The sequence below is a fragment of the Anarrhichthys ocellatus genome, unplaced genomic scaffold (assembly GCF_004355925.1).
Source record: "Anarrhichthys ocellatus isolate YVR2014 unplaced genomic scaffold, GSC_Weel_1.0 scaffold69, whole genome shotgun sequence".
Classification (NCBI taxonomy): domain Eukaryota; kingdom Metazoa; phylum Chordata; class Actinopteri; order Perciformes; family Anarhichadidae; genus Anarrhichthys; species Anarrhichthys ocellatus.
Genome location: NW_022280099.1, coordinates 750,870 through 775,651, shown reverse-complemented (window position 1 = coordinate 775,651; position 24,782 = coordinate 750,870). Strand labels below are relative to the sequence as shown.

The 24,782-nt window shown below is 41.1% G+C and overlaps 3 protein-coding genes across 7 annotated transcripts in view; all 3 read left to right on the top strand.

Annotated features, from left to right (window-relative positions):
• The window catches only part of sgpp1b (sphingosine-1-phosphate phosphatase 1b), an 18,418-nt gene extending 1,015 nt beyond the window's left edge, over window positions 1-17,403 (top strand). Inside the window, exons 2-4 of the mRNA XM_031873207.1 lie at window positions 675-1,057; window positions 7,646-7,735; window positions 13,419-17,403. Coding sequence (XP_031729067.1) covers window positions 675-1,057; window positions 7,646-7,735; window positions 13,419-13,961 — 1,016 coding nt within the window. The 3' untranslated portion in view covers window positions 13,962-17,403. The remainder of the gene's footprint in view (window positions 1-674; window positions 1,058-7,645; window positions 7,736-13,418) is intronic.
• A 2,445-nt stretch (window positions 17,404-19,848) lies between these two features.
• Window positions 19,849-21,708, top strand: wdr89 (WD repeat domain 89). Of its 2 annotated transcripts, none has more exons than XM_031873236.1 (2): window positions 19,849-19,991; window positions 20,357-21,708. In XM_031873236.1, the coding sequence occupies exon 2, from the start codon at window positions 20,380-20,382 to the stop codon at window positions 21,532-21,534; it is 1,155 nt and encodes a 384-aa protein (XP_031729096.1). In that variant the 5' UTR covers window positions 19,849-19,991; window positions 20,357-20,379; the 3' UTR covers window positions 21,535-21,708. The 2 variants fall into 2 exon arrangements, with proteins under 2 accessions (XP_031729096.1, XP_031729095.1); XM_031873235.1 differs by having other exon boundaries at window positions 20,354-21,708.
• Window positions 21,709-24,208: 2,500 nt separating this feature from the next.
• ppp2r5eb (protein phosphatase 2, regulatory subunit B', epsilon isoform b) overlaps window positions 24,209-24,782 on the top strand; it is a 40,495-nt gene continuing 39,921 nt past the window's right edge. For 2 of the 4 annotated variants that reach the window (XM_031873152.1, XM_031873151.1), the window contains exon 1: window positions 24,209-24,581. Coding sequence is in view for 2 of the 4 variants with exons in the window: in XM_031873150.1 (XP_031729010.1) it covers window positions 24,744-24,772 (29 nt within the window). In the remaining 2 variants the exon portion in view is untranslated. Of the gene's footprint in view, window positions 24,773-24,782 lie in introns of all 4 variants that reach the window. The other 2 variants (XM_031873150.1, XM_031873147.1) reach the window with 1 other exon arrangement.

Below are 24,782 nucleotides of genomic sequence, written 5' to 3'. Positions count from 1 at the left end.
GCAAAAGAAAAAGTGAGGAGTCTCATTCGAAGACCATTTCGCCCCCCACCCCCCCACCCCGACCCGTCCTGCACAACCCAAATAGCGCTCTCGAGAGGCGGTGGTGTCGGCTGAAGCGTGCAGCTGGATGTGACAGGTTCGTCATCAGGTAAGCTGCAGGTAGCTAGCTTAGCAGCTAGCGCAACGTGCCTCTGGCGCCTCACGCTTGCAAGTAGAAGGTGGCTAAAATGGTTGTGATGATGCTACTGCGGTGTCGTTACCACTGGGACCCGATGTCTGGATTGCTACGCTAATGAACACAAGTAAAAGCAGCTCCACAGTGACATGCGTAGTGGTGCCTGTGAGCTCTTTCCTGCACAGTCCTGCATGTTGTTTGCTAAACGCGAAGCAACCAATGTCTATAATTCAATCACTCGGGGGACAGGTTCGATAATAACACATTTATTGTAACACATATAATATTGAAAATTATGTCTGTATATTTAATATTTTAGTTATTGTGGATTTTTTACTTATTTAATATTCTTTACTGTTTTATTACTTATTTTTGATCTTGTTTTTTTACTGTCTCTTTTTTGCTCTATCCACTATGCTGCTGTAATCCTGTAAATGTCCCCACTAATAAAGGATTATCTTATCTTATCTTATCTTATCTTATCTTATCTGTCCCCCAGGGAGCAGCACAGTGAAACCCCGCCGCAAAAACTCTCTAACGGGCGATGTTGGGCAGGAGTTCCTCATCCAGAACCGGTTCCTGTACTACATGTTCACCTTCGGAACCGAGCTGGGCAACGAGCTGTTCTACATCACCTTCTTCCCGTTCGTCACGTGGAACGTGGACGCCTTCGTGGGCAGGAGGCTGATCATGGTCTGGGTCTGGGTCATGTACCTGGGCCAGTGCACCAAGGATATCATCGGGTGGTCCCGGCCCGCCTCGCCGCCGGTGGTCAAAGTGGAGATGTTCTACAACTCCGAGTACAGCATGCCGTCCACACACGCCATGTCCGGCACGGCCATCCCCTTCACCCTGTTCTTCATGACCTATGGCCGCTGGGAGGTACAGTAAATACATTTTTTATTACAAAATACATGAAATATAAAATGCAGCAGCAGGAGAGAAGTGGGAAGTTTTGCAGGAGCTACTTCCTCCTTATTTCCATGAAGGACACTGAGAAAGTTCCTATTTTGATGTTTCACAACATCCCCCCTTTTTGTTCATATCTAGAAACTTTATTATAAATACTGTCATAATCATGCAGTTACACTTTAGTGGGCCAGTAAGTTCAGGTGGATTATAGAGCAGCAGGGAAGGGATAGTACGTTTATTAATATTTGAATAAAACATACTATATTTTGGCCCTTTGCCACTTATATAGAAATACACAACAGGCAAACCTTCTGAAAAAGGAGTCCTGTGATTAATAAGTTGGTTTAAAGATGCAGAATCTGGATTGGTGTAACAGGATTTTAATAAACTGGCATGCAGTCTCCAAAAGTACATGAAGCTGAATCAACACTGGATATTAAACTGAATACAAACAAAATGCAAGCTAAGTCATTTAAATCCTGTAGTTTCTAGTTCCATATTGATTTTATATACAGTGATACAAGCATTAATCATTTCCACTTGTCTCTGCAAACTCACCAGCATCTAACAAGCATAACATATTGACTTAATGCAAATTACCCTGCATATAATGTTCCCTAAGGTTTGCAACAATTCAATGCAATGCTACAACAACACAAGATAACAACATCTGCCAAGTGGCAACTCTTGATACAGGATCACTGAGACTTTGCCCTCTGGAGCGGCGTCATTAACTATTAATGTTTATTAATGCGGATTCAGTGACAAGAAGCTGCATGAGCACATTTGTTGACTCTTTTACCGCTTGTATTACAGTGAAATGGAGCTCATTGTGGGTGCAACACGGCTAAAAGTCTGCAGTCCTGCAGCCAAACAACGCTCAAAACAAATCTCTAATTCTCATGACACAGCAGAAAAATAAAGTTTTTAGATGGTTAAAAAATGTCAACAGAAAATTGAGCAACAAAACAAGTTGTTTCAATATCAATTTCTGTGACTGTCGTGGTAATTTTTCCTTTATTTTCTGACTTTTTACAGGCCAAAAGATCATTGATTAACTGTCAAAATACTCAACAGATAATAAAATATTTTGTCTTTGACTCAGACGTACATTGAGCTAAATTCTTACACCTGTTGTGTGTGACCATGTTGACATTAAGAGGGGAACAATAAAGCAAATTAGCACGTTAGCACCCCAGTAAGTAGTGATTAGCATGCTAACACGTGTGGCTACAAATTCAAACAAGCTTTTACCACTTCCTTAACTTTTGATACACTGGAAAAACACGCTCGGAGGGTTTTTTTGTGTTTCTCTGTTGTTCTTTTCTTCATCTCCTGCTATTCACTCAGGAGGAACAACACTCCATTATGTCCAACAGAAACTCACCATTGTCTCACTGAGCATCCACACCGCAGGAAGTCCATTTGAATGAAGACGCCATCTTGAATTCTGGGAAATTGTGATCAGCACTTTTCACCAATTTGTGACATTTTAAAAACGAAACAATTAATTTTGTCCCACCGGCGTACGAAATACTAATTCATGTTTTTTTGGCCAGAGACTGCACTGATTACCAATTCTTGTTGGGTACAATCCCCATAATGCCTTATCATGGTGTCCCAATCGTTGCTTAATCTTCAACAGTCATTGGTGTGGGTGATTGGGAAAACAACCCAGAGTTTTCCAGAGAATAATGCGTGGGATCCCTGTATTGTGTCGTCTGAATCACAGCGGGCGAGAGCCGGGGTGAGATTGATTTATGACTCTGTGCCTCCCCGTCTGTCGGCCACAGAGGGGGAGATAGGAGAGGCGACCTCTGACCTCTGAGTGTGGAGCTCCAAGATAAGACCGATTCAGAGTCTTTAGCTTTTCTCTACTCGTCAGCCTGAGTTTGAAAACACATGACGGTATGACATTTCAGAAAAGCTCTCTATCAATCAACAATCTCTATTCTAGGTCTTAAAATACTGCACACTGCTGTGTGTGTGGAACAGCAGATAAGACTAAAAAGCACTAAATATTTAACAAAATGTTCCCCGTTGTGGCTCCAACTTTAACATTATTATCCTGCTGTAGTGGAGGCACGTGGAACCAACAATACAGCTTATTGATGAGATCGATTTTGATTTATGGTCGACCCACGTAGTCTTTGAACCACAGATCCACATATCAGGTCATTTAACAATCATATTCATCAGGGCTGCTCCCTCTAAGTTGATCAGGTTGTTTTGGTCTCGGCTCTTTGTTTTAGTCGCTCAGCTTTTTTTAATGCTGAATGAGCTCATTTCTGGTACACACAAGATTTAAAGGTGGTGCTTTTGTGTGATTCTTTGTGGAGAAACTCAGTTTTACGGATCTTTGTATCGTCGTATGAGTCGTAAATCTGATGAGTGTTAGTGGAATTTCATTAGCAGAGTACAGCCCTAATATTACCAAACAAACTCTGGATTTTTACCAAATTACCAGCGATTACAGCTCGCCCAGATTGAGAGATAACTCTTCATCTTAGGATGTCCTACATGTCCCCTTCTGCTTGCCGTAGTCGCTCTGTGAATTTTTCCTGCTGTCAGCTGGCTTGTCTCAGCAAAAGCAGGACTGTTTGGGTTCGTATGGGCCGCAGTGAGACATTAACCAGAGCCAGATGTCTCTCTCTCTCTATGGAAGATACTGGTAATAAGTGAAATAAGACTCAAGGAGAGGAAAGTAGGCGAGAGAAGCCAAAAGGGAGGAAGGATTAGACAGTAGAGGAGAGGAGACAAGAGGGCAATAGATGGACAGAAGACGGGATTAATACAGAAAAGTGAGTGGGAGGAAGAAAGATATGAGGAGAATTATTTTAGGCTGGAGAGGATGAGAGTTGGAGTTGATGGAGAGCAGATGAGACTAAATGTGAGCTGAAAGATAAAGGCATCGCTACGTGGTTTATCTCACATCGTGTCATATTTAACTCCCCATAACGTCCGGTCCAGTAGAGCCAGAACAGAAAACATCACGGCTAACAGTCTTTGTGTGAGACTTCCTCTCCCTCGAGCAGGAACGTTAGGTGGGAAACGTCCAGCTTTTTCCTGCGAGCATGAATGAGTTTAACAGAACGGGTAACTCCCCACCGGAGTTCTTACATTGTGTGTACACATCAATTCTGTTCTGCATTCAAAAGAAGTTGCAGTTGTTAAGATTTTTATGACCGTTTATGACATTTAAAGCTGCAAATGTGTGAAGTTGCAGCTTCCAGTTACTAAATGAATCATATCGCAGTAACAATTATTAGGTGTGTGTGTGTGTGTGTGTGTGTGTGTGTGTGTGTGTGTGTGTGTGTCTCATGTGTCATGTGAGGGAGTGTGTGCAGAGAACCACAAGCCACACACAAAAACTACACCGTGTCCATAAAACTTTGCACAAGGCGAAGCCGCCGTGGTCACAGAGGACGCTGGTTTCAACGTCTCCTCGGATGGTTTCCTTGGTTCCTCCCCTCCTTCTCTCTCCCCTCACTCTCAATGCTAGTACACCAGCGTTGGTCTGAGCCGGCTTCACAGCTAATCCACACACATAAAGACTCACAGAAGAGGCCTCGGTTTATAATTGACACTTTGAAGTGAAGCCCGGTGGTTAGAGAGCCACCTGTAGGAGTGTGTCTGACTGTAACCACACACAGCTCGTGATCAGCTGGTTTCTGTCCTTGAGTGAGACCTTTCTGTCTGCAGACTCTGGGTCCAAACAGCTACAGACTCTGTAACTCTCATATGCTGCTAGAAATAAGTTCAGAGAGATGATTGAACATCCTCTTTGTTTAAACATTGCTGCACTCTTTTCCTTTTTATAGTCTTTATTTTTTCTGTTTCTGACTGGTGTGCATCAAAATACAGAGAAAAATTCCTTTTTAGATGTGAAATACTTACTTGTTTAAAACCAGCACATGCTTTCTGGATAGCAGCTAAGTCTGAGCTGTGGTTAGTTTGTGTACTTCACCGACAAGTCCTCTGACAGATAAGCAGCCGCTATTTGGAACAAAGGTTATCTCAGTGTTGCATAAATGCATTTGACCAGTAAACCCGCTCTCTATCTCTCTATCTCTCTATCTCTCCATCCATCAGGCTAATGCAGGCTGTAAAACTCTTTCATGTTTTTATTCCGTCACCTTGAAACACTGGCTGCAGGAGGACGTCTAACATTGTTGCAGAAGCGTAGATAACGTGTGAAAGTTCACGTTAGAGGACAGCAGGGTTCACAGAGTGCAAATGGAGAGAGGTTGAAAGTAGAATCTATCTTCTATTTAAATGTGCTTTTAACCTGTGAAGTTAGTCTGCTGTTCCTCTCTGTGATGTCATCTATCTTGTTTATATCGTAATTACTTCTATTGTTTCTGTTTTTATCATGTAAAGTGTCTTTGAGTACCTTTTTTAAAGCGCTATACAAATAAAATGTATTATTATTAATATGTCTTTAAACCAGTGACATTAGTTTCTGAAAAGCTAAATTATTGTTAAAATGTGGAGATGATGCCACAGGCTGGGCGATTATTCACGAGTTATTATTGTTACAACATTTTGGGACAAAACAAGAAAAAATGTTTATCTGATAATTTAGATTTAATCACATCTAAAACTCCCTTTGACAGTGATTATGAATGTTAACTTATTATATTTAGTAAACAGTTGAACATTCAAAAACGTAACCTTATTAGCAGCTAACAGCTGTTAAGTCGTGTTAAAACGGTGCCTTCAATGATCCCTGTTTTAACCAGCTTCACACAGCGTTTCCCCCTGAAGGGGTGTGTGTGTGTGTGTGTGTGTGTGTGTGTGTGTGTGCGTGTGCGTGTGCGTGTGCGCGTGCGCGTGCGTGCGTGGGCGTGTGCGTGCGTGCGTCCCAGTGATGTTTAGGATTTTGTAGTTCTGGTCTGAGAGGAAATCTGAGCTGTCTCAACAACAATGAAGAGAACAAAAGAGCTTTTTTAGCAAGTGTGCAAAAACCTCAGCAGCTTTTCATCCGTCGTCTCTTTCTCATGGCTCGGCTGTCACTCATTTTCTTTTCATCCTCTTTTTCCCGGCTGCGTTCACACATCGCTCACTCATGTCCGGCTTTATTCTACAGCAAAACAATAAGTTAATAAAGCAATTAGTCGATTGATAGAACATTAGCAGGCAGCTCATTTGGTCATGTGTGTTCTTGTTTTAAGCCTCTCAATGTTTTATGAAAACAGATAAGGTCACCCTCAGCTGTGGGACGCTGTGGTGGGCATGTTCTCTATTCTCCGACATTTTATTCACAAAATGATAAATCGATAAACTGAGAAAAGAAATGTCCTATTGACCCATGATGAAACTGATCACTAGTCACAGCCTTAAGCTCCAGAGGGCGAGCAAACAAAATGAACTGTGAAGAGTCAGCGAGTGTAACTCATAGATATGAACACAGACTGTAGATGTAACCGGTAAAACACCATAAAACTAACCTCCACAATGACGAGGAGCGATTATAGTTGTCTATAAACTCATATCTCATATTCATGGACTACTTTACTGTCTATATACAAACCCTGTAAAGAAACAAGTTAAGTATTACATGCATTATAAAGAAACAAAGGTTTAATATGCTGTAAACTATTTGATTTGGCTGCATACCATTTACTCAAATGAAGATTTTTTTTTTAAGACTTCCTGTTTCTAAAGCATCTCAGAAATGAATCGTCCTTCTTTGAGTAATATCTGTGAACTATTGCGTTACGCTGACGTCACCCAGACAAGCTGCCTCGAGTCAACTGACTGGCTCCATATTTTAAGACATGTGACCCAGATCCAAACTGAAGAACTGTCACTCGGTGCAGTTTTTATTTTTTGCAGTTTAAACTAATTATAAAGAGAAAAACCCAGTGAAATCTGAGTCACATGAGTGAGAAACCGTGTGACTGTGGTTCACTTTAATCCGCAGTGTGAACCCTTTCTCCACTGCTACAGAGCAGAGTGCATCATGTGATGGGGAAACATTACGAGCTCCGCTGCTCATCACCTCCACTACATCACTGCTACTTGTTATCGAGACTCCAGCACACACACAATCTGTTTACTGTCAGAACAATAAGCACGCAGTAGTTTGAGAGATTCATTAACAGATCGATGTATCGCGTGAAGCATGGAGTCACTGAGTGGCTAAGCAGTCTTTATGTGCATTCTAAATATGCACAGCTTTAATTTATTTATTTTGCACGATGTTTGAAATGCATAAAACATTTTACAAAACACGTTTTTATTAAAAGTTAGAAACCGCCATTGTTTCATCATTGCGTTGTCATTATAAAGTTAAAACATCAAACATCTTGCTAACTTATTGTTGTAATTTATTTGTATAATTGTAATTTAATTCCACATCTTTGGGATTTATTTGGGCTGATGGTCAAACAAATGTTATTTTAAACACCACTAAGGTCTCTAAAACTGTGTGTTTTCCATGTTTGAACAGCTCTCATGTTAAAGATGTATTAGGTTATTCTTTATGTCGTTTGCCTCGTTAGTTTAGTCTCTAAGATGTGTGTTGTGTTAATAAAAGTCCTTCCACCTCCACAGTACCCGTTCTCACTGGGCCTCAGCTTGGCTCTCTGCTGGTGTCTGCTGGTCTGTGTCAGCCGGATCTACATGGGGATGCACTCAGTCCTGGTACGTCCACACACACACACACACACACACACACACACACACACTCGCAGACACAGATGGTGTCGCCGCTGCCACCTGCAGTGCCAGTTTTTCCGTCCTTCTGTCCGTGTGAACACGAGAGCCGACATGTTTGAAACAGAATCCAGCCTAAGCTGTTTTCAGGCTCTGATGTCAGCGATACACTCACCTGTGTAACCGTAGAAACATACACAACAACACAAGTATGGACAAAATCAACTGTAAATGTGTGAAATAAATTCATCGTTCACAATGATCGATACTAGACTGATATTGTGATTAATTTTCACTGAAACACACATTAAAAGGATAAAGTTGTGAGTTTTGTTGGGATCTCCTTATCCTTCCCTTTCTCCTCCTCTTCCTCCTTGCCCTCCTCCTCGTCCTCCTCCTTCTCTTTCTCCTCATTTTCCTCATCCTCCTCGTGCTCCTCCTTCTCGTCCTCTTCCTCCTGCTCCTCGTCTTCCTCCTCCTTTGTACCACACAAAGATCTTTTCTTTTGTCTGTAGGATATATGAAGTGTAAGTCAGCACCACAATATTTCATTTGTGCTTTGGCAACATTTCACCTTTTAGTTAATATGACGCCTCCATAATGTGATATTTCGATAACATTTTGATTAACTGTGCAGCTCTAATAAAACAAAAGTGCATTTTCTGTAGCTTATCACATGAGTGCCGTCACTTCTTTTGATCAGCACAGCTTTGCTCGCTAGTGCGCTCCTCCATGTTCATTGATTGTCTTAATCTACTGGTGGATCAATAGGTTCATGCAACGGGCCCAGCTGGTGGTGAATGTGCACTCTGTTCCAGTCTCTGTTCCAGTCATGATAGTCGATCAGTTCATGAATCAAAATGATCTCAACACCACGTTCACTTAGCAGCTTTTCCTGCACTTCCACGAGAAGTAAGAAGAAGTAAAACACACGTTTGGGTGGAGGTGGACTTTAAAACGTCAGCTGTCAGTCTTTGTTGTGTTATTTGGCGTCGGGTCACCTTTCCACCCTTTGATTCAGAGCAGGAGGTGGAATCTGAACTTAAGCCTCCAAACAATAGTTTTTTACCTGCTTTAGAATTATAAAGAGAGCTCTGAAGATTACCACCATCGTGCCGATGTCTCTGCTCCTCGTTCTCAACCAGCAGCGGTTGTTATTATCGGAGGCTGAGAGGATTCTGTTATAGTTTCTATCTGCACATTTAGAACTTAATTTGGCTGAAATGTTGATGATGAAGGAACCAATTTGTAGATTAATTCAAATAAAATGAACTGTTTGCTTCCCAGTCCAGTGTTTAGCATTTAGTTTGAAATGATTTCTTCAGTGTTTTTGGATCTCTATCTTTAATTCTTTTGCGTTTTAAGCCAAATCTCTCCATCTTCCACCTGTACTACCTTTATGAAAGTTATCAGGACTGTTTAAAAAGGACTCGGTAGTGAACGATGTGTAGACAGGTTCAGTGTTTTTAGTGTCGTTCTCTGAGCCGGACCAGAGGGTACCGGGTTAAAACAGGTCCTCATTGTTTCTGTGAAGTCTGCTGGATGTGATGTAACGTAACTCAGGTGCTTCTTATGAAGAGTGAGCGCTGCGCCAGACATTGTTCAAAATAAGTAACCTTTTTAAATGCTTCATTGCTTGTTAGCAACCAATCGCATGATACTTAGGAGGCAGTTTTGTCTTCTGTGCTTTGATTCATTTACCATTCAGTTAACACGCCAGCGTTGATGTTGTTTTACTGGAAACACAACTCATTCAAAGACATTTTAAATCGTTTCATTTGAGAGCAGTGTGTCCGTTGTGGTAGAATGTGTGTGAACCAAGAAGGAGACTGCATCGTCTCCTCGACATGCTCGGGCCTGTTGCCATCTCTCATAAGACAATAAACGGCGTTTCTAAACTCTTACTGGAAATAAACCATTGAGGGATATTCATGCCTGCAAAAACTTGCTCCTGCATCTTTTATCCGCCGCACTCTCACGTTAGCGGATTGTTTTTTTGTTTTTTTTGCCGACGGCAAGATGAAATCACTGATGTGCACCACAGGTAGAGTCATGACAAACATGATGATACACCACCGACTGGGCGTGTTTACTTCTACAGCAGTAAAATATCTCTCAGGGTCTGCATGAGGTTGTGAGGGACAAGGTCACCAACAACTAAAAGTAATAAGTAAACTTCTTGGACCCTGGACAGTGTCTTCAAAACACAACCACAGCTTGACGTCATGTTTCATTTAAACCAGACATCTTCCCACTTCCCTCAAAGTAAAGTGCTCCTTGTATTCCAGTGTCAAAGTGTAGTGGGACCATCACCACAGATGTGTGTGTCGTCTACCTCGTTTTGGTGGTTAATTTCGTTCTCTGGGAAATGACGTCAGCTCCCCCCGTGCACTGTTTGGGGGGTTGGGCTCGTCTCTGTGGTCCCAGCTGTGTCGGAGGGATTGACGGACGGACGGCAGACGTTACAGAACGCTGGCCGTCCTCCCAGACAAACTGGAGAAGTTAACTCCACATCAGAGAAGTCCTCTTTAAGGGCTTCTTTTGTGGCAGGTGGTGTCGTGGGCTAAGACCTCCCCCTCAGGAACCACATGCACATCTGTCTCCTCCTGCTGTTCTATGTACTCACCAGATCTGTGACCGCCTCAACAGAAATAATATTACCAGTCTTCAAACATCCCACCACTAACAACATTACTGTGATTATGGGGTTTACACTGAGACAGTCCTCATAATCCCAAAGAGTAATATTACTTTTACATCTGGTTCTTCAGAGTATTTTACTGATATTCATAGAAAAGTAAAAACACAACCAAGATGGCTCCAACCATCAAATACAGTCTGAATGCAATATCGATTAGTCAGTTAATAACACATCAAACCATTAAGATTTGAACTGAAAATATATAAAACAACAACCTTAAAGTACAGGTTACTTATTAATGCAGCCAATGAGACCATAATATAAGAGTACAACACCAACAGGAGCCACTATGGGTACTTTTACTTTTGATACTTCTCTAGTTTTGAATGCAGTATTTTCTACAATGTGGCATTGGGACTTTAACTGGAGGTCAAATATTTGGATACTTCTTCTGTTTCTGCAGAAGTACTTTAGTGACGTTCTTCACTAGAAATACGACTCGCTCCAGTTGATTGTTTGTGTTTTTATGTTTCCTTCCTACGCAGGAGATACTTTTACTATGTTTTCCTGTCAGTTTGTTCTCCACATGTCCTTCTCTTCTTCCTCTCTCTCTGCCCTTTCCTCCTCCTCCACCTCTTCCTTCTCTTCCTCCTCTTCCTCTCTCTCTGCCCTTTCCTCCTCCTCGTCATGCTCGCCCTTCTCGTCCTTCTCTTCTTCCTCTCTCTCTGCCCTTTCCTCCTCCTCCACCTCTTTCTTCTCTTCCTCCTCTTCCTCTCTCTCTGCCCTTTCCTCCCCCTCTTCCTCCTCCTTCTCTTCCTCCTCTTCCTTCTCCTCCTGTATGTATAAGGTATATATACCTTGCCAAAGTTTAAGTCACGATGAATCTGATCGTATGTGTTTCATGACTGAGTTATGACTCTAAGAAGTCTCTTTCTTTTACAGAAACTGTAAAAGGGTTCAGAGCATAAATCACCACAGACAGCAGCTTGTTTTCTTTAAACAATGAAGTCTGAAACTGAGGTGTTAAAGCTTTGTGTGTGTGTCCTGGAGGCTCCTGTTGTGTTTCAGGGATAACAAAGCCTGCCGGGCTCTTAATTAATGTGTTGAGGAAGTCATCACGCCCAATGAAAGGACTTCCTCCTGCTTTGTTCTGCAGGAAGAGCTCCGAGACAAAAAGCTGCTCTCGTTACTGACGGAGTTGTTTATCTGCTGACCTTTCAGCAGACTGCTCACACTGTTAGTGTTCTTTCTTTCATTTAAAGTCTAAACTAGGAATATATTTAACAACCCCTCTGTGTTTGTGTTGTAAGCGCTGCATCAACGTGTTGCACATTTCCTGTTGAAGGTTTTGTTGTTGAGTTCCTCGCTGTGGAACTCGAGGGTTTAAAGTTGTTTGGATAAAAAGCAAAGCAGATGTTTGTGATGTCAGAACTCTTCTGGTTGTTTCTCTCCAGATGTTCTCCCTCTCATCTCTCTACGTTTTATGAAGCAGAATCATAAAGGACTGAAACATGCTTTTTATAAACTTTTGGTTAAGAAGTTGGTGTTCAATTTCACTCCGAGTCGCATTACAAAAGTCTTCAATCTAACAAGCTTTAGGAACCCTGTGATTGGCTGAAAAGATTATTGGCGACAATTTTGTGTTTATTTCTTTGTTTTCTTCTGATAAATAACTGAAACTGAATATGTTTGAGTTTCGGACTCTAGGCCACAGAGACGCATAAATCAATAAAGGAACAAATAAATAAACGCATTTGATTTGACTTCATGTTTACGTCTTGATGAAGAACTGATCTCGTTCACTTTCTGGAGCTCAAACCTGTACCGTCACTGAACGGTCTCTGATGGATCCAGTCGGTCTTTACAGCTTCCAGATGAACATCAGACTCAGACGCGCTGACAATAAACACTCTCATTCATTTCCACTGTAAAGCCCTTAAGATGAAAGCTTCTACCTAATAACACAAACGTGGCTGTTCCTTCAGGGCCCCACCTGCTCCTCTTCCTGGACGCTTTACATCAGCCATTTTGTTTTAGAGAAGAGAGAATAGAAGTTTGCAGCGTCAGCAGGGAGGTGATGCATCACAGTAAACCCTCTGGAGGGTTTCCTGCAGCTTATCTCCCTGATGACTCACCTTTTAAGAGGTTGGGACAGTAAAAACCAGTAAACTTTGTACTCACTTGTACTTCACGTCCCACCAGTCTGCTGGGACATGAAGCTTGTGGTTCAGCGTGGGATAATGACCGACTGTGAGAGCACCACAATGTGTGTTTAAGCAGCCAAATAGATATTTAAACTCTGAACAGGACCTTTGGTTTCTGGATCATTGATTTCTCTCCCAGGTAGAGTAGACGGTGTTCAGACACAGCAGAGTAAAGACTGAAGACACCTCAGTGAGTTTATTTACACCCTCCGCTCACTGTGCCCACTCCCAATGAACCCCAACCTGCACAGAGTGTTTGGGGGATCAGGACGAATCAGCTATACGTAACCGTTACTACTATACTGACTATTTCAAAACTAGGTCCTGCCAAACAAGAAAATGCAGAAAGTGTCTTTACTATAGGGAGTCAAACTTTTGGTGCAAGAAGAATGTTCTGTGAATCATCATATTTTTGGGTAGTTAAGCTCTTCGTACACACACACATCGTCGTTGGAGCAGGAAGCCGACTGTCGGCCAATAAATGAACCGTGACGACCTTTGTGTTTGAGTTCAGAGTTCACTGGCACGTTGAGCTCCTAATCTCTGCTTCCTGTCCTCAACTTCCTCTTTATCCATCAGCAGGAAACACACAGAGAAAAGGCCCAAAAACAAAAGTCCACGTTTATTATTATGCAAATTAATGTCTTTAATCTGGCTCTTAAGATTGTTCCTAAGTGTAATTTAATAAATATAAGTTCTGAAGTCATAACCTCTGTTTGTATGCGGACTGTTTATCATCTTCTGTCCCTGAACTCTCAGTGAGTCAGTCTGGATGAATCCGTCAGATAAAAACCGTAACCTTCTGCTTCTGTTTTGTCTCCTCCAGGACGTCATAGTTGGCGTCCTCTACAGCGTCCTCTTCCTGGTCCTCTTCCTGCCGGCGTTGGACCTGATCGACGGCTTCAACCTGACGTGCCGCTTCGCCCCGCTCATCATCGTGTCCCTCCACCTTGGCCTGGGCCTCTTCTCCTTCACCTTGGACACCTGGAGCACCTCGCGGGGCGACACCGCCCAGATCCTCGGCACGGGCGCCGGCGTGGCCTTGGCCTCCCACGTCAACTGCCGCCTGGGCCTGATACCCGACCCGACGCCGGACCAGCTGCCCTTCGCCACGCCCGCATTTGGCGCCGGCCTGGTGGGCGCGGCCCTGCTGCGGCTGGTCCTGGGCGTGCTGGTGCTGATGGCCACGCGGGCGCTGATGAAGGCCGTCACCATGCCGCTGGTGTGCCGGGTGTTCGGCGTACCCAGCGGCGACGTGAGGAAGGCCCGGCAGCACATGGAGGTGGAGCTGCCCTACCGATACATCGTCTACGGGGTGGTGGGCTTCAACGTGCTCTTTCTGGTCCCACTGCTCTTAAGCTACACTTAGCTCTCCTGATTGGTTGTTCGGTCAGTGCACCTATAGTGCTGTTTTCAGATCAGGTTTCACATCCAGAACCTGGGTTGGGACCCGAGGTGAATTAGAGCCTCAAAGCTGATCTGGATGCTGACATGTTGTCGGTGTTTTTAGTTGAACCAGGAGCAGCCGGGGAATCCGGTGACTTATAGGTTTTTACCTGTAGTGAATATCTCTTTGATCTTTTGATTTATTTCAAATCAGACGGCTCCTGAACCCAGGACACGCTGGATCAGAGCCAAACATCCACTCCTCATCCTCCATCTCCTCCTCCTCCTCCTCCTCCTCCTCCAGCTTCATTCAGATCAAACACTGGCCTCTGAGAGACTATAAAACAACACCACTGATCGCTACAGATCAATAACCTTAATATTTACATTTCTATGAGTGCTTTCAAAGAACAAAGAACCACACAAAGTTTTTAGATGTCTGAAAATGTTTAGTAACTCAATTAAAAGTATTAGGGCTGCAACTAACGGTGATTGTCATCATTAATTAATCTATGAAATGTCAGAAAATTATTTAAAAAAATGTCCAAAGACATACAGATATGAAACATTTTGAGAGTTTTTCTGAGTGAAAAATGATGATTACTTGATCAAAAATAGTTGCAGATACATTTTTGAAATTCCGTGTTTGAACTCTGTGTGATTCTGTGTCAGGAAGCTTCTTAATAATTCTTATTTAATCTTCCTCTCGTCTGCAATATGATTTTATACTTCCTCATTCCAGTGTCAGAGCTTTTCCTGATGGTCACCTGGACACACTTGTGGTTAAAAAGGTTTTTGGACTGAATCCGATGACTTTTGGAGGTGTTTGAACTCTTGTGTATTTTCTCCTGAAGGGCTCTCCCCACTTTGTGTCCTGTTGTTTCCGTCTGTATTCAGACGAATGGTCTGATTGATTGTTTTTCCTGAGACTGAAGCGATGACCGGGCACATACTGTATGATCCACAATTAAAGGAAGACGTACACAGACTTTTTTAGAAGTTTTTTTAAATGGGATGACAGGAATCTATCCACTAGGCTCAGCTTTTGTCTCTTTTTATAACTCTGTAAACTGACTTCCTGTTCGAGATGCTCTTTGTGGCATCCACTTCCTGTTAGAGATGCTCTTCATAGCATCCACTTCCTGTTTGAGATGCTCTTTGTGGCATCCACTTCATAACAGCTCAGGCAGATAAAATATAATATTTCACACAATATAGTTTTGTAGCTTCCTCATCGGAGAGAGAACCAGACGGAGAAGCAGAACCTGAATGAAGTGGAAATATTTAGAAAAAAAGTTTGTAATGTTTTGAGGAAAAGGTCATTAATTTGAGAATAAACATCAAGTTAAAGAATTAAAACAACGTAATATGGTGTGTTTTTATGTGTCATGTCTTGACTTGCTTAGTCGTAATACTTTTTTCTCAAAATAATGACATACAATCTTTTTTCTCATATATTTATCATTTTATTCTGGAAATATTACAACTTTATTCTTCACATTGCGTTAACATTATAATATAATATATTATAACATATGTGGGCGTTCCTGTTCTAGAGCTGATGTTTCCTTCGTTCCTCCTCGTGTTTCTCACCTGCAGCAGCTGTGTCTGAAGTGCCTTGCTCAAGGGCTGCTTTGTTTTTTTTTAGAGATCAGCTGTTCTCTGCTGGTGACCTTTCACCTCTGAACAGAGAAAACGAGCTCCTCTTGAGTCTTAATTTAGCAGTATGTTGACTTGTATGTTGTTGTTGTTGTTTGTACGGTACTGTCCTAAGATAAATGCACTGCTCCCAGAATGCACTGTGTTCCCCCAGAGGGTGAAGTTGGTCCTAAACACTGATCTGAGGTCAGAGGTCGTTAACTTCCTGAAGAACCGTTAAAGATCGTGAGGAACCGATTCGAAAGTTAAAGCAGCGATCAGGAGACAAGATAAATGTTTGTTTATATTTGGTTCATTCTGTTTAATTTGTCAAATATTATTATGTCGGTAAAGTCTGGTTATTTAGTTTGTAAAATACTAAAGTATTCCAGTAGCTTTTGGTAAAAAGAGGAAGCTGTTCAAGGCACACATTTTGTTTTTCATATTTAAATTACTATTATTTTTGGTTAATCTGTTGATTATTTAAACTATAAAATTGATTCGAGTTATTTTCTGCTTGATCGGCCGATGACTCATCAGCAGAACTTCATTCATTGTTCGTAGAACTGAAGGTCACGTTAGCTTGTTTTTGTCCGACATTTCAAAACCTCAAAATATTTCATGTACAATGATAGAAAAGAGAAAAGCAGGAAACCCTCACATTTCAGACGCTTGAACCAGTAAATATTTTATAATTTTTCCTTCATAAATAATCAATATCACAATATTCTTTGGTGGAAAGTAACTAAGTATTTATGTGACGGTTGTTTTTACTGTATTTAAGTAAAAATGTATTATTTTTTAAATTGGATCTAATGAAATTATTTCCTGAACTCATATTTAGCGATGGACCAGCTTCACCTGAGCGTTTGTTGAGCTGTGATTGGTCGGTTTGAAGGAGGCGTGTCTTCGCTACCCGTCTCATTTCACTTCCTGTTGCCTCTTCCTCGTGGTTTCCTCTCTGAACAAAGTGAAACAGGAAGTTTGTTTTTGTTTTTGATTCATCAACAAACACACAAACTGATTCCTGTGTCGGAGTTCCGTCACATCCGTTTGTTATTTCTTTATTTGACGTTTGTTTCATCGAGTCAAAGCTGCTTCAGAGAGCGAAGATCGGAGTAACAATTAATCTTATTATAATAATCCAAATTAACCAAATCTGACACATAAACAGAAAACTTAAAAGGCAACAATGTGATGATAATAATAATAATTTACCAAAATTACATCCAGAGGTTTTGTTTTGCAAACTCTGAAACGTGTTTCGCTGGAATACCACATTCTTTTTACATTGTTTTTGTAGAATCCCAGAATATTTGATAATTCCGAAAATTTGTTATTTACCAAATTTGGTAAAATCCGCTTTTTATTGTGTGTGATTTGGCTTGATCTTGAATTTTATTTGTTGAAGTAACAAATTTATTTATTTGCTATAATGCCGAAAATGATTGCAAACCAAGGAGTAAAATTATTTTATTTTAATTATTATTTGGTATAATCACAAAAGCACCTTGAAACTTTGTTATATATTGTTTCCCATTTTTTTGGTTACACCCGGACGTCTTCTCTACCCACGAACAAAACCAGGAAGTTTATTAGTAAATACATAAATTATTATTATTATTTAAAAAAACTCCAAAAAACATAAACATGTTTGTTTCTTCATTTCTTTAAAACGTGGATCTCAGAGACCAAATATAAAAAGTGGTTGAACTGTAGCTGCTCCTCTCTCCCCTTTAGTGCCTTTATTATTATTATTATTATTGTTATTGTTATTGTTATTATTGTTCTGGAATATTTTTGTGTTAAAACTCTGGTCTCGACTTTTCTTTCTTTCCTGTCGTTTTTTTTAAATTTAATGTGGAAGAAACAAAATGTTTTAGTTTCTCACATTTCTTCCTGCATTCAAATTAAAAAGTGAGTCACTGTAGTTGAATCTTTTATGTCAACGTTAAATAAATTTAAATATATTTGATTTCAAGCTTTTGTTCACGTTTACGTTCACTGACTGTCTGAATGAGTCGCTGAGTTTTGTCTGTTTGTCTGAATAAATCAAAACAAGTTGATAAATTAAACTTTGAGATAGTTTTTAGAATCTTATTTCTCTGTTTTCAATATGAAGCCAGTTTCAGTCGTGACATCAGACGATCATTTATGCAGTTTAAACGTTTCTTTTTATATTTCTACAGATTTTATTGTTGGATTTGATCTTTGAGTCAAAATGAAGATCTATTTCTGTCTGATTGTGTGAAATTCACTGAAATAATAAAAAAACAAAACTTGAAATATAGTAAAGTACTTGCTGCTCTTTGGTTTTCTGAACTATCAGTACACGTAGAGCTGATATAGTATCACTGAATATATACAATGTGTAAATGTTCATGGTAGAGCATGGAGCATTAATCTCATTAAACACAAAGTATTAATAATATTGTCTTTAGTTCTGCAAATATTTGGTCATAAAATATTAAACACTAACATGTTTTAACTGATGGTAAACATAATAAGAGTACTTTTACTTTTAGTACCTTAAATATATGTTGGTGAAAATAGTTTTGTACTTTTATTTAAGTCAGATTTGAATGCAGTATTTCCACACTGCGGTATTAGTACTTTTACTTGAGTAATAGATCTCTGAATACTTCTACATTGCAGACCTCTGAACCGTCTGTGACCAAACTGCTGCTGCATCATCAAGAAAATCACCTTCTTCCTCCTCGTCTACTTCCTTTTCTTCACCTTCTTCTTTGTCTTTGTCTACTTGTTCGTCATCTACTTCCTCTTCTTCACCTTCATCTCCTTATTTGCCTTCTTCTTTTTAGTCCTCTTCTTCTTTTCCTTCTTCTTCTTCTTCATGTGTCAACTAAAGTGAGAGCACACAGGATTGTGGGTAAACTTCTGTCGATGTTTTATTAGAAATGACTCCTGCTGTCAACACTTCCATTGATGAGATAAGATCTCACTTTTTCTTATGATTGTTTAAACAGGAAGTTTAAACAATCACGTGTTTCTTTATCCACGAGAAAATAAACAACCTTGGTCAGTTCAAGCTCCGCCTACTGATGTTTAATCTTTGTTACTGTAGAGGATCAGACATTAGTATTATCAAAGTAATATTACTAAAATGAGTTCTAAGCAGACATGTAAAAGGTTTGAACATCAACATTTAATTACAACATGTAATAAAACTAAATGTCTGAGTCACATTCCTCTTCTTCTCTTCAGTGTCTTATCAAAATCTGAAATGACCGGAAAGTTTTATTTAATTTATTTATGTTAGTTTAGATTTGGGTCAGCTGGAAAGCTTTGAGGCCTCATTTACCCAGAAAACTGAACACACGCGGCTGCTGCCCCCTGCTGGATGACTGATGATGTCATGATGATGTTTAAATACACTGATGGGATTTCTTTAATAAAACGAAATAAAGTTTGGATTTATTGATGGATTCATCCGATTCATGCGGAGAGTTTTATCCGCAATGGTGCAAATGCTGTTAAACTGGATTTTCATATCATGACAACAACAAAAATAAATAACTGAGTTACACTAACTCAACTCTTTTAAGATATATTTAAGAGGGGTTTAAAGAAATCCATAAAGATACAATAAAAGAAAATACAAGTTCCTGAGTCAGTTATCTGTTGGTGAATGCTAAATATAAAAAATAATTAGTGAGTATTTCCTTTTTAAAATCCCTCAACAGTGGGATTACGTTTGACTTCATCATGTCATTAAATCATAATGGAAAGAACAAGTGTGAAAAGATGAAAACAAAGAGATAGTTTATTAGAACATCATTTTTACAGTAAAGAAATGTTGTTCTGTTCTGTTCTATATTTGCTTTGAAACAAAGTTTATAACCCACATTTTATATATATATTTACACAAATAAAATAAGCAATGGCCATAAATGCATGTGTATTATATATTATATATTTATGCATTCATATGGTGTACGGATGCTGAAATGTGATAAAGTGAATAATCTTGAATAATAATAATAATTTAAACAACATTTGGTAAGACAGCGGGCCACAATGTTTTCTGATAGGTCAGTTTCTTATTTTTCTTAACGTGTCTTTAATTTGACTAATATTCAATAAACAATATTTAAGATTTCTGAATACTTGTTTTTTTAACACCAAGCGGAAACTTTGATTGAGGAACGGTTCCTACCCGGCTGTAATTATTGTGACACAGAGTATTTCCACCATGCTTGTTTTCGGCTGAAGTAGCGTGATGACATTACCGGTGCTTTTTACGACTTTATTCAGTTAATGTTGACGTTAAAATAGTTTATTATATTCTATTATACTCCGATACAAGTTAGCGGTTGTTTTTATTTCAACGGTTGTGGACATTTCTGGCAAGAAGGTAGGTTGAACTTATAAACACATAACACATTAATAACAGCTGATAATACACGTAATAACGGATTAAAACGGTGATTGTGACCCGTGTCTGCTCGAATCTCTCAAAGGTGAAGAAACCAACGCCAGACTTCATTTAAAATAATGTATATTTTTTGTTTCTGTTCTTTTATGGCAAAAACGAAAATCAAATTTAATATGATTAAAACCCGACAAATGAGTATACTGCTGTGCCTAATTCGGCATATGTCACAACCAGAAAACGACACGTTATTGCATGTCGTTGTTTTTCAGAGAGATTTAATGGACCAAATGTAAACTTCTCAAAGGCAACATTAAATTTGTGATTTTCTTCTTCCTGTTCAGCAGCGTTGACTCTTCGCTGAGCTGCCATGGAGGGTTTGGAGGAGAAGCTCAAAGGTCTGTCCGTCGCTCAGCGGTGTCGCCCAGAGGAGCCCACCTACCTGCTGGACGTCGCCCTGCAGCCAGCCGGCCTGCTGGCCTTGTCCTGCTCCAATTTCACCATCCACCTCCACAACAAGGACACCCTGAACCTGGTGGGGGAGTATCGGGGCCACAGCGGGCCTCTTTGTGGGGTTGTCTTCTCCCACGCCTCCCCTGACCTCCTCTACTCTGGTTCCGCTGACGGGACGGTCCGGGGGTGGGACGTCCGTCGTCCCGGTACACAGGCAGCCCAGGTGTTTAAAAGCGACCCGTCGCACAGCTACTGTAGCTTCGACCTGAGCTGCGGTGACACGCTGCTGTGCGGCGGCACCGAGCAGGTCAACAAAGAAGACAGCTTCCTGGTTTTCTGGGACGTCAGGAAACCCGGCGGCGGGCTCCTCGGGGTGTACTCCGAGTCGCACAGCGATGACATCACACAGGTGCGCTTCCACCCTCGGGAGAACGACCGCCTGGCGTCCGGCTCCACGGACGGCCTGGTGAATGTCTTTGACCTGAGCCGGGGGGCGGAGGAGGAGGCGCTGCTGCTCACCTGCAACAGCGACTCGTCCGCCGGTTCGGTCTGCTGGTCCGGAGCCGACTACACCCAGCTGCTGTGCCTGAGCCACGATGAGGGGCTGCACCTGTGGGATCTGGGCAAGCTGGACACGGACGAGCCGCTCACCGTCTTCAGCACCTCGGACGCTCGCGGCCTGCCGCTGATGGCCGACGGCGGGGCCGTGGATTACCTGGTGGGGGGCCGGTGGCTGGAGGAGGCCCAGAAGCTGCTGGTGGTCGGCGGGATGAACGGCGGGGATCTCCACCTGATGGAGTGCGACGGCGGGGGGCTTCGTCTGCTGAGGACGCTCGAGGGAGGCCACGCTTCCACGGTGCGCTGCTTCCTGTGGGACGCGGCGGGGGAGGCTCTCGTCACAGGGGGGGAGGACGCTCAGCTGCTGCTGTGGAAACCAGGAGGGGGGGAGCTCAGGACGGGGAAAAGGGAGTCCATGAAGAGCAAGACCACTTTGAGACTCAAATCCAGACCGCATAAAAAACACAGCTACCGGAGAGAAAAGAAGGAAACTCAAAATACTGAATCGCACTAACTGATGGCTGCTCACTTTCTGTTTCTGAGAGAAAACATTCACACTTCTGTTTTACACGTAAACAAATATTGTGTTCTTACAGTAACTAAAGGTTTGGTCACGTTACATTTCCCTCCTCATTCGTTACCACAGACTGTTTATAAGAAGTGGACGTAGTCATCGTGACGTCACTCATGTTTGGAACCCTTGAGTTCAGCATTTTGGCCGTCGCCATCTTGGTGTTTTGCAACCAGTGAACAGGAAGTGACCATATTAGGACTGAGGAGGAGTGACGTAGAGACGCTGTATACGTCTCTGGTAGCGACCTGTCAATCACTATGTAGCCCCGCCCTAAAGCATCCCCTGCTTTATGGTCTGTTTGACTCTAAATGGACCATAAGTTACTAAATGAACATCATGCTGTATTGAAGAAGACTTGAAACTAGAGATTGAGACCATAAACTCATGTTTACAATGTTTACTGAGGTAATAAATCAAGAGAGAAGTAGAGTCATTTTCTCATAGACTTCTATACAACCAGAGGAGTCGCCCCCTGCTGGTCACTAGAGAGAATGCAGCTTTAACACATGAAGCTTTGACTTCAGTCTTCAGAACCGGAGGTTCCCGCCTGACTCCGGCAGACGAATTCATGAGTGTATTTCCTCTTTCGGTGTGACCTGTAGACTCCCAGACGGATGTTCTCGATCAGCCAATAGAAACACTTATTATTGTATAAGTGTGTTTTAAATCTATATTTTGTATGTTAAGTTTACAGTCTGTGATTTCTCTGATCAATATTTATTTATTACCTGCATCAGAAACAAGACATGATGTCCTTTCAAATTGTATTAAACAGAAACACAATGTGACGGCATAACTTTACATCTGGTGTTAACGCGATCATGATTGTTATTCACACAGTGACATCTGATCCACTGACGTTTGCATTCACACCTTGGATTAAAGAACCATTTTCCTGATACAAAAAGTATATCCAGATACAGATTGTATATTAATAAAGGGAGTAAATCAGGTCTTCCACTCAGTGAAGCAGCCATGTGTCTTCTTTCCACACTGAATACCAGTTTTAAGTACATAAGTATGTTCACTCAAGTAACAAAATATATTCCATTGATTTAAATTTCAGTTGCAATGCCTTAACTCTTTTGGGATGAACTTCAAATAATTTTAAAGACTTTAACTTTCCTTAGATATACAATAATAAAAGTTAAAAAAGATGTTCTCCAAGTTCTGATCCTCTTGGTCCGTTTCTTAGTTTGTTATTAATTATTGCTGTTGAAGTCTGTGAAGTTATGTTCACACTGGAAAAGTTACATGACTCTAAATTCCTCTGATTTTTGAGCGAAGCGTGATTTAGTGTGGAGAGACGACTGTTGTTACACATCTTGTTGTGACTTCTATAACGAAAGTATATATTTATATATATATACTCTGAATCTTACTATGAAATTGGGACATAGCTCAGGTTTCTCTCACATTTTCATTTTTTAAATTAAGATATTTAATTTGTCAGGATGTCCATTATTGTGACATTTTTCTGGTTGTAATATTTCCACTTTAAAGCTGTCGTCACTGCATCACATCCTGGAAGTCACCAGAGCCGCCCGGCTCAGCAGGATCCCGCTGAGGGAGCAGCTTTCGCTCTCAAATAGCAAAGAGTGGAATAACATGATTGGCAGTGCGAGTGTGCGTCTGTGTTTCTGTGTCAGTGGTCGAAGCACAAATCTTTACTCACACTAGAAACATTGAAGATGTTTAGTGATTATTTAGGGTGATTTAGGGATTTTTTTTTATAAATCAAAGTTTAAAAATGATGAAACAAAACACATTTACATGGTGGTGAGAGTCAATACATTATTAAATGATATTACATGAACAGAGGAGCTCATTTTATAGGAGATTCTTCTGGAAAAGATGCATTTTTATGATTTTTTAAAGCAAGTAACCAATATTATATTAAACCCTTCCTAGCAGACAAAATAATGCATTTTTTTAGCAAAAAATTATATTATTTTCATGTTTTTCACAGCAGTTGAGTGTAGTATAGTTGATTATAGTAGGCTATATTTCTATTTTTCTTTTCTAGAAAGGCTGCAGAATTTTTTCTTAACTTTTCTTGAAACAGAAAATATAGAAAATGAATGAATTTGCAGACACTGAGCCACCCCTTTACGTCCCTACACGCACGCCCATAGACGTGCTCGGCTAATATTCATAGTAGACCTATATATTATAGTTATGCAACTCTTCTTCCTGCTAACACATCCCTCACTCTCTCTAATCTCGGAAGCTTGCACAGAGATCCACTCTTCCTTAACGCTGCTTCCGGGCTGCAGCGGGCTGTAAATAAAATAAAATAAAAATGTGCAGTAAAAGGTGGTTCAAATGCGCCGTAAATAATAAAAAAGTGCAGAAGCAAAGGGCTGGGCCTCGGACTGGTTTAGCCTCATTCCTGCACGCTGTGCGGGGAAGACACACACTTCCTTTTCAGCCTCCGATATATCTTTTTCCTTGTCCCTTCTCCTCCTCAACCTAACCGACGAGATTCAAAAGATGTTTTGATTGACACCTCCTCTCGTCCAATAACAGCACTGCGACGCCGCTCCCTTACATCCAATCGCCGTCGTACGTCGAGTTTTAACGCGTCTAGCATGTTTTCTGTTATGTGTGTTGACAATAGGGTGAAAAAGAACAGCCCCGAATCATAAACGAGCTAAAGGAGAAACACCAAAAATAATCCTGAGGTTTTGGGGAAGACAAGTAATTGAATCAGGAACAGGAATGTAATTGCGTTAACTTAATCGTTTTATATATATATAGCTGTGTTTTGTTATTAATGGGAGTTTGAGGATTATTCCGTTGGAAGGAGAGAGAAAAAAAAGGTACTCGTGGGTTTTGGCTGTTTCAGGGCCAGATTTTCCGGCTGTTTTGGGGGTAAAAAAAGGCTTGTTTTGCACACCGAGCTGGAGGTTTATTAGGTAGAAAAACATAGGATAACTCCTCTGCAAGCCGTCTATCTACCGTTGCGAAACCACATAAGGATCAAGGTAAAGTACTTCGATTGGAGAAGCTAACAGCCACTCTCTCGGTCGGCTGCAGCTTGTCGGTGCTCACGGGGGTCGGGACTCGGGACAACCCAAAAAGTCTGTCTGTCAGTTAGCATTAGCATTAGCACTGCACCGACTCTTCTCTGTATTTACATCTGGGAGATGATGGGTGATCGCCCAAGTCCGCCCAGGTAACGTTAC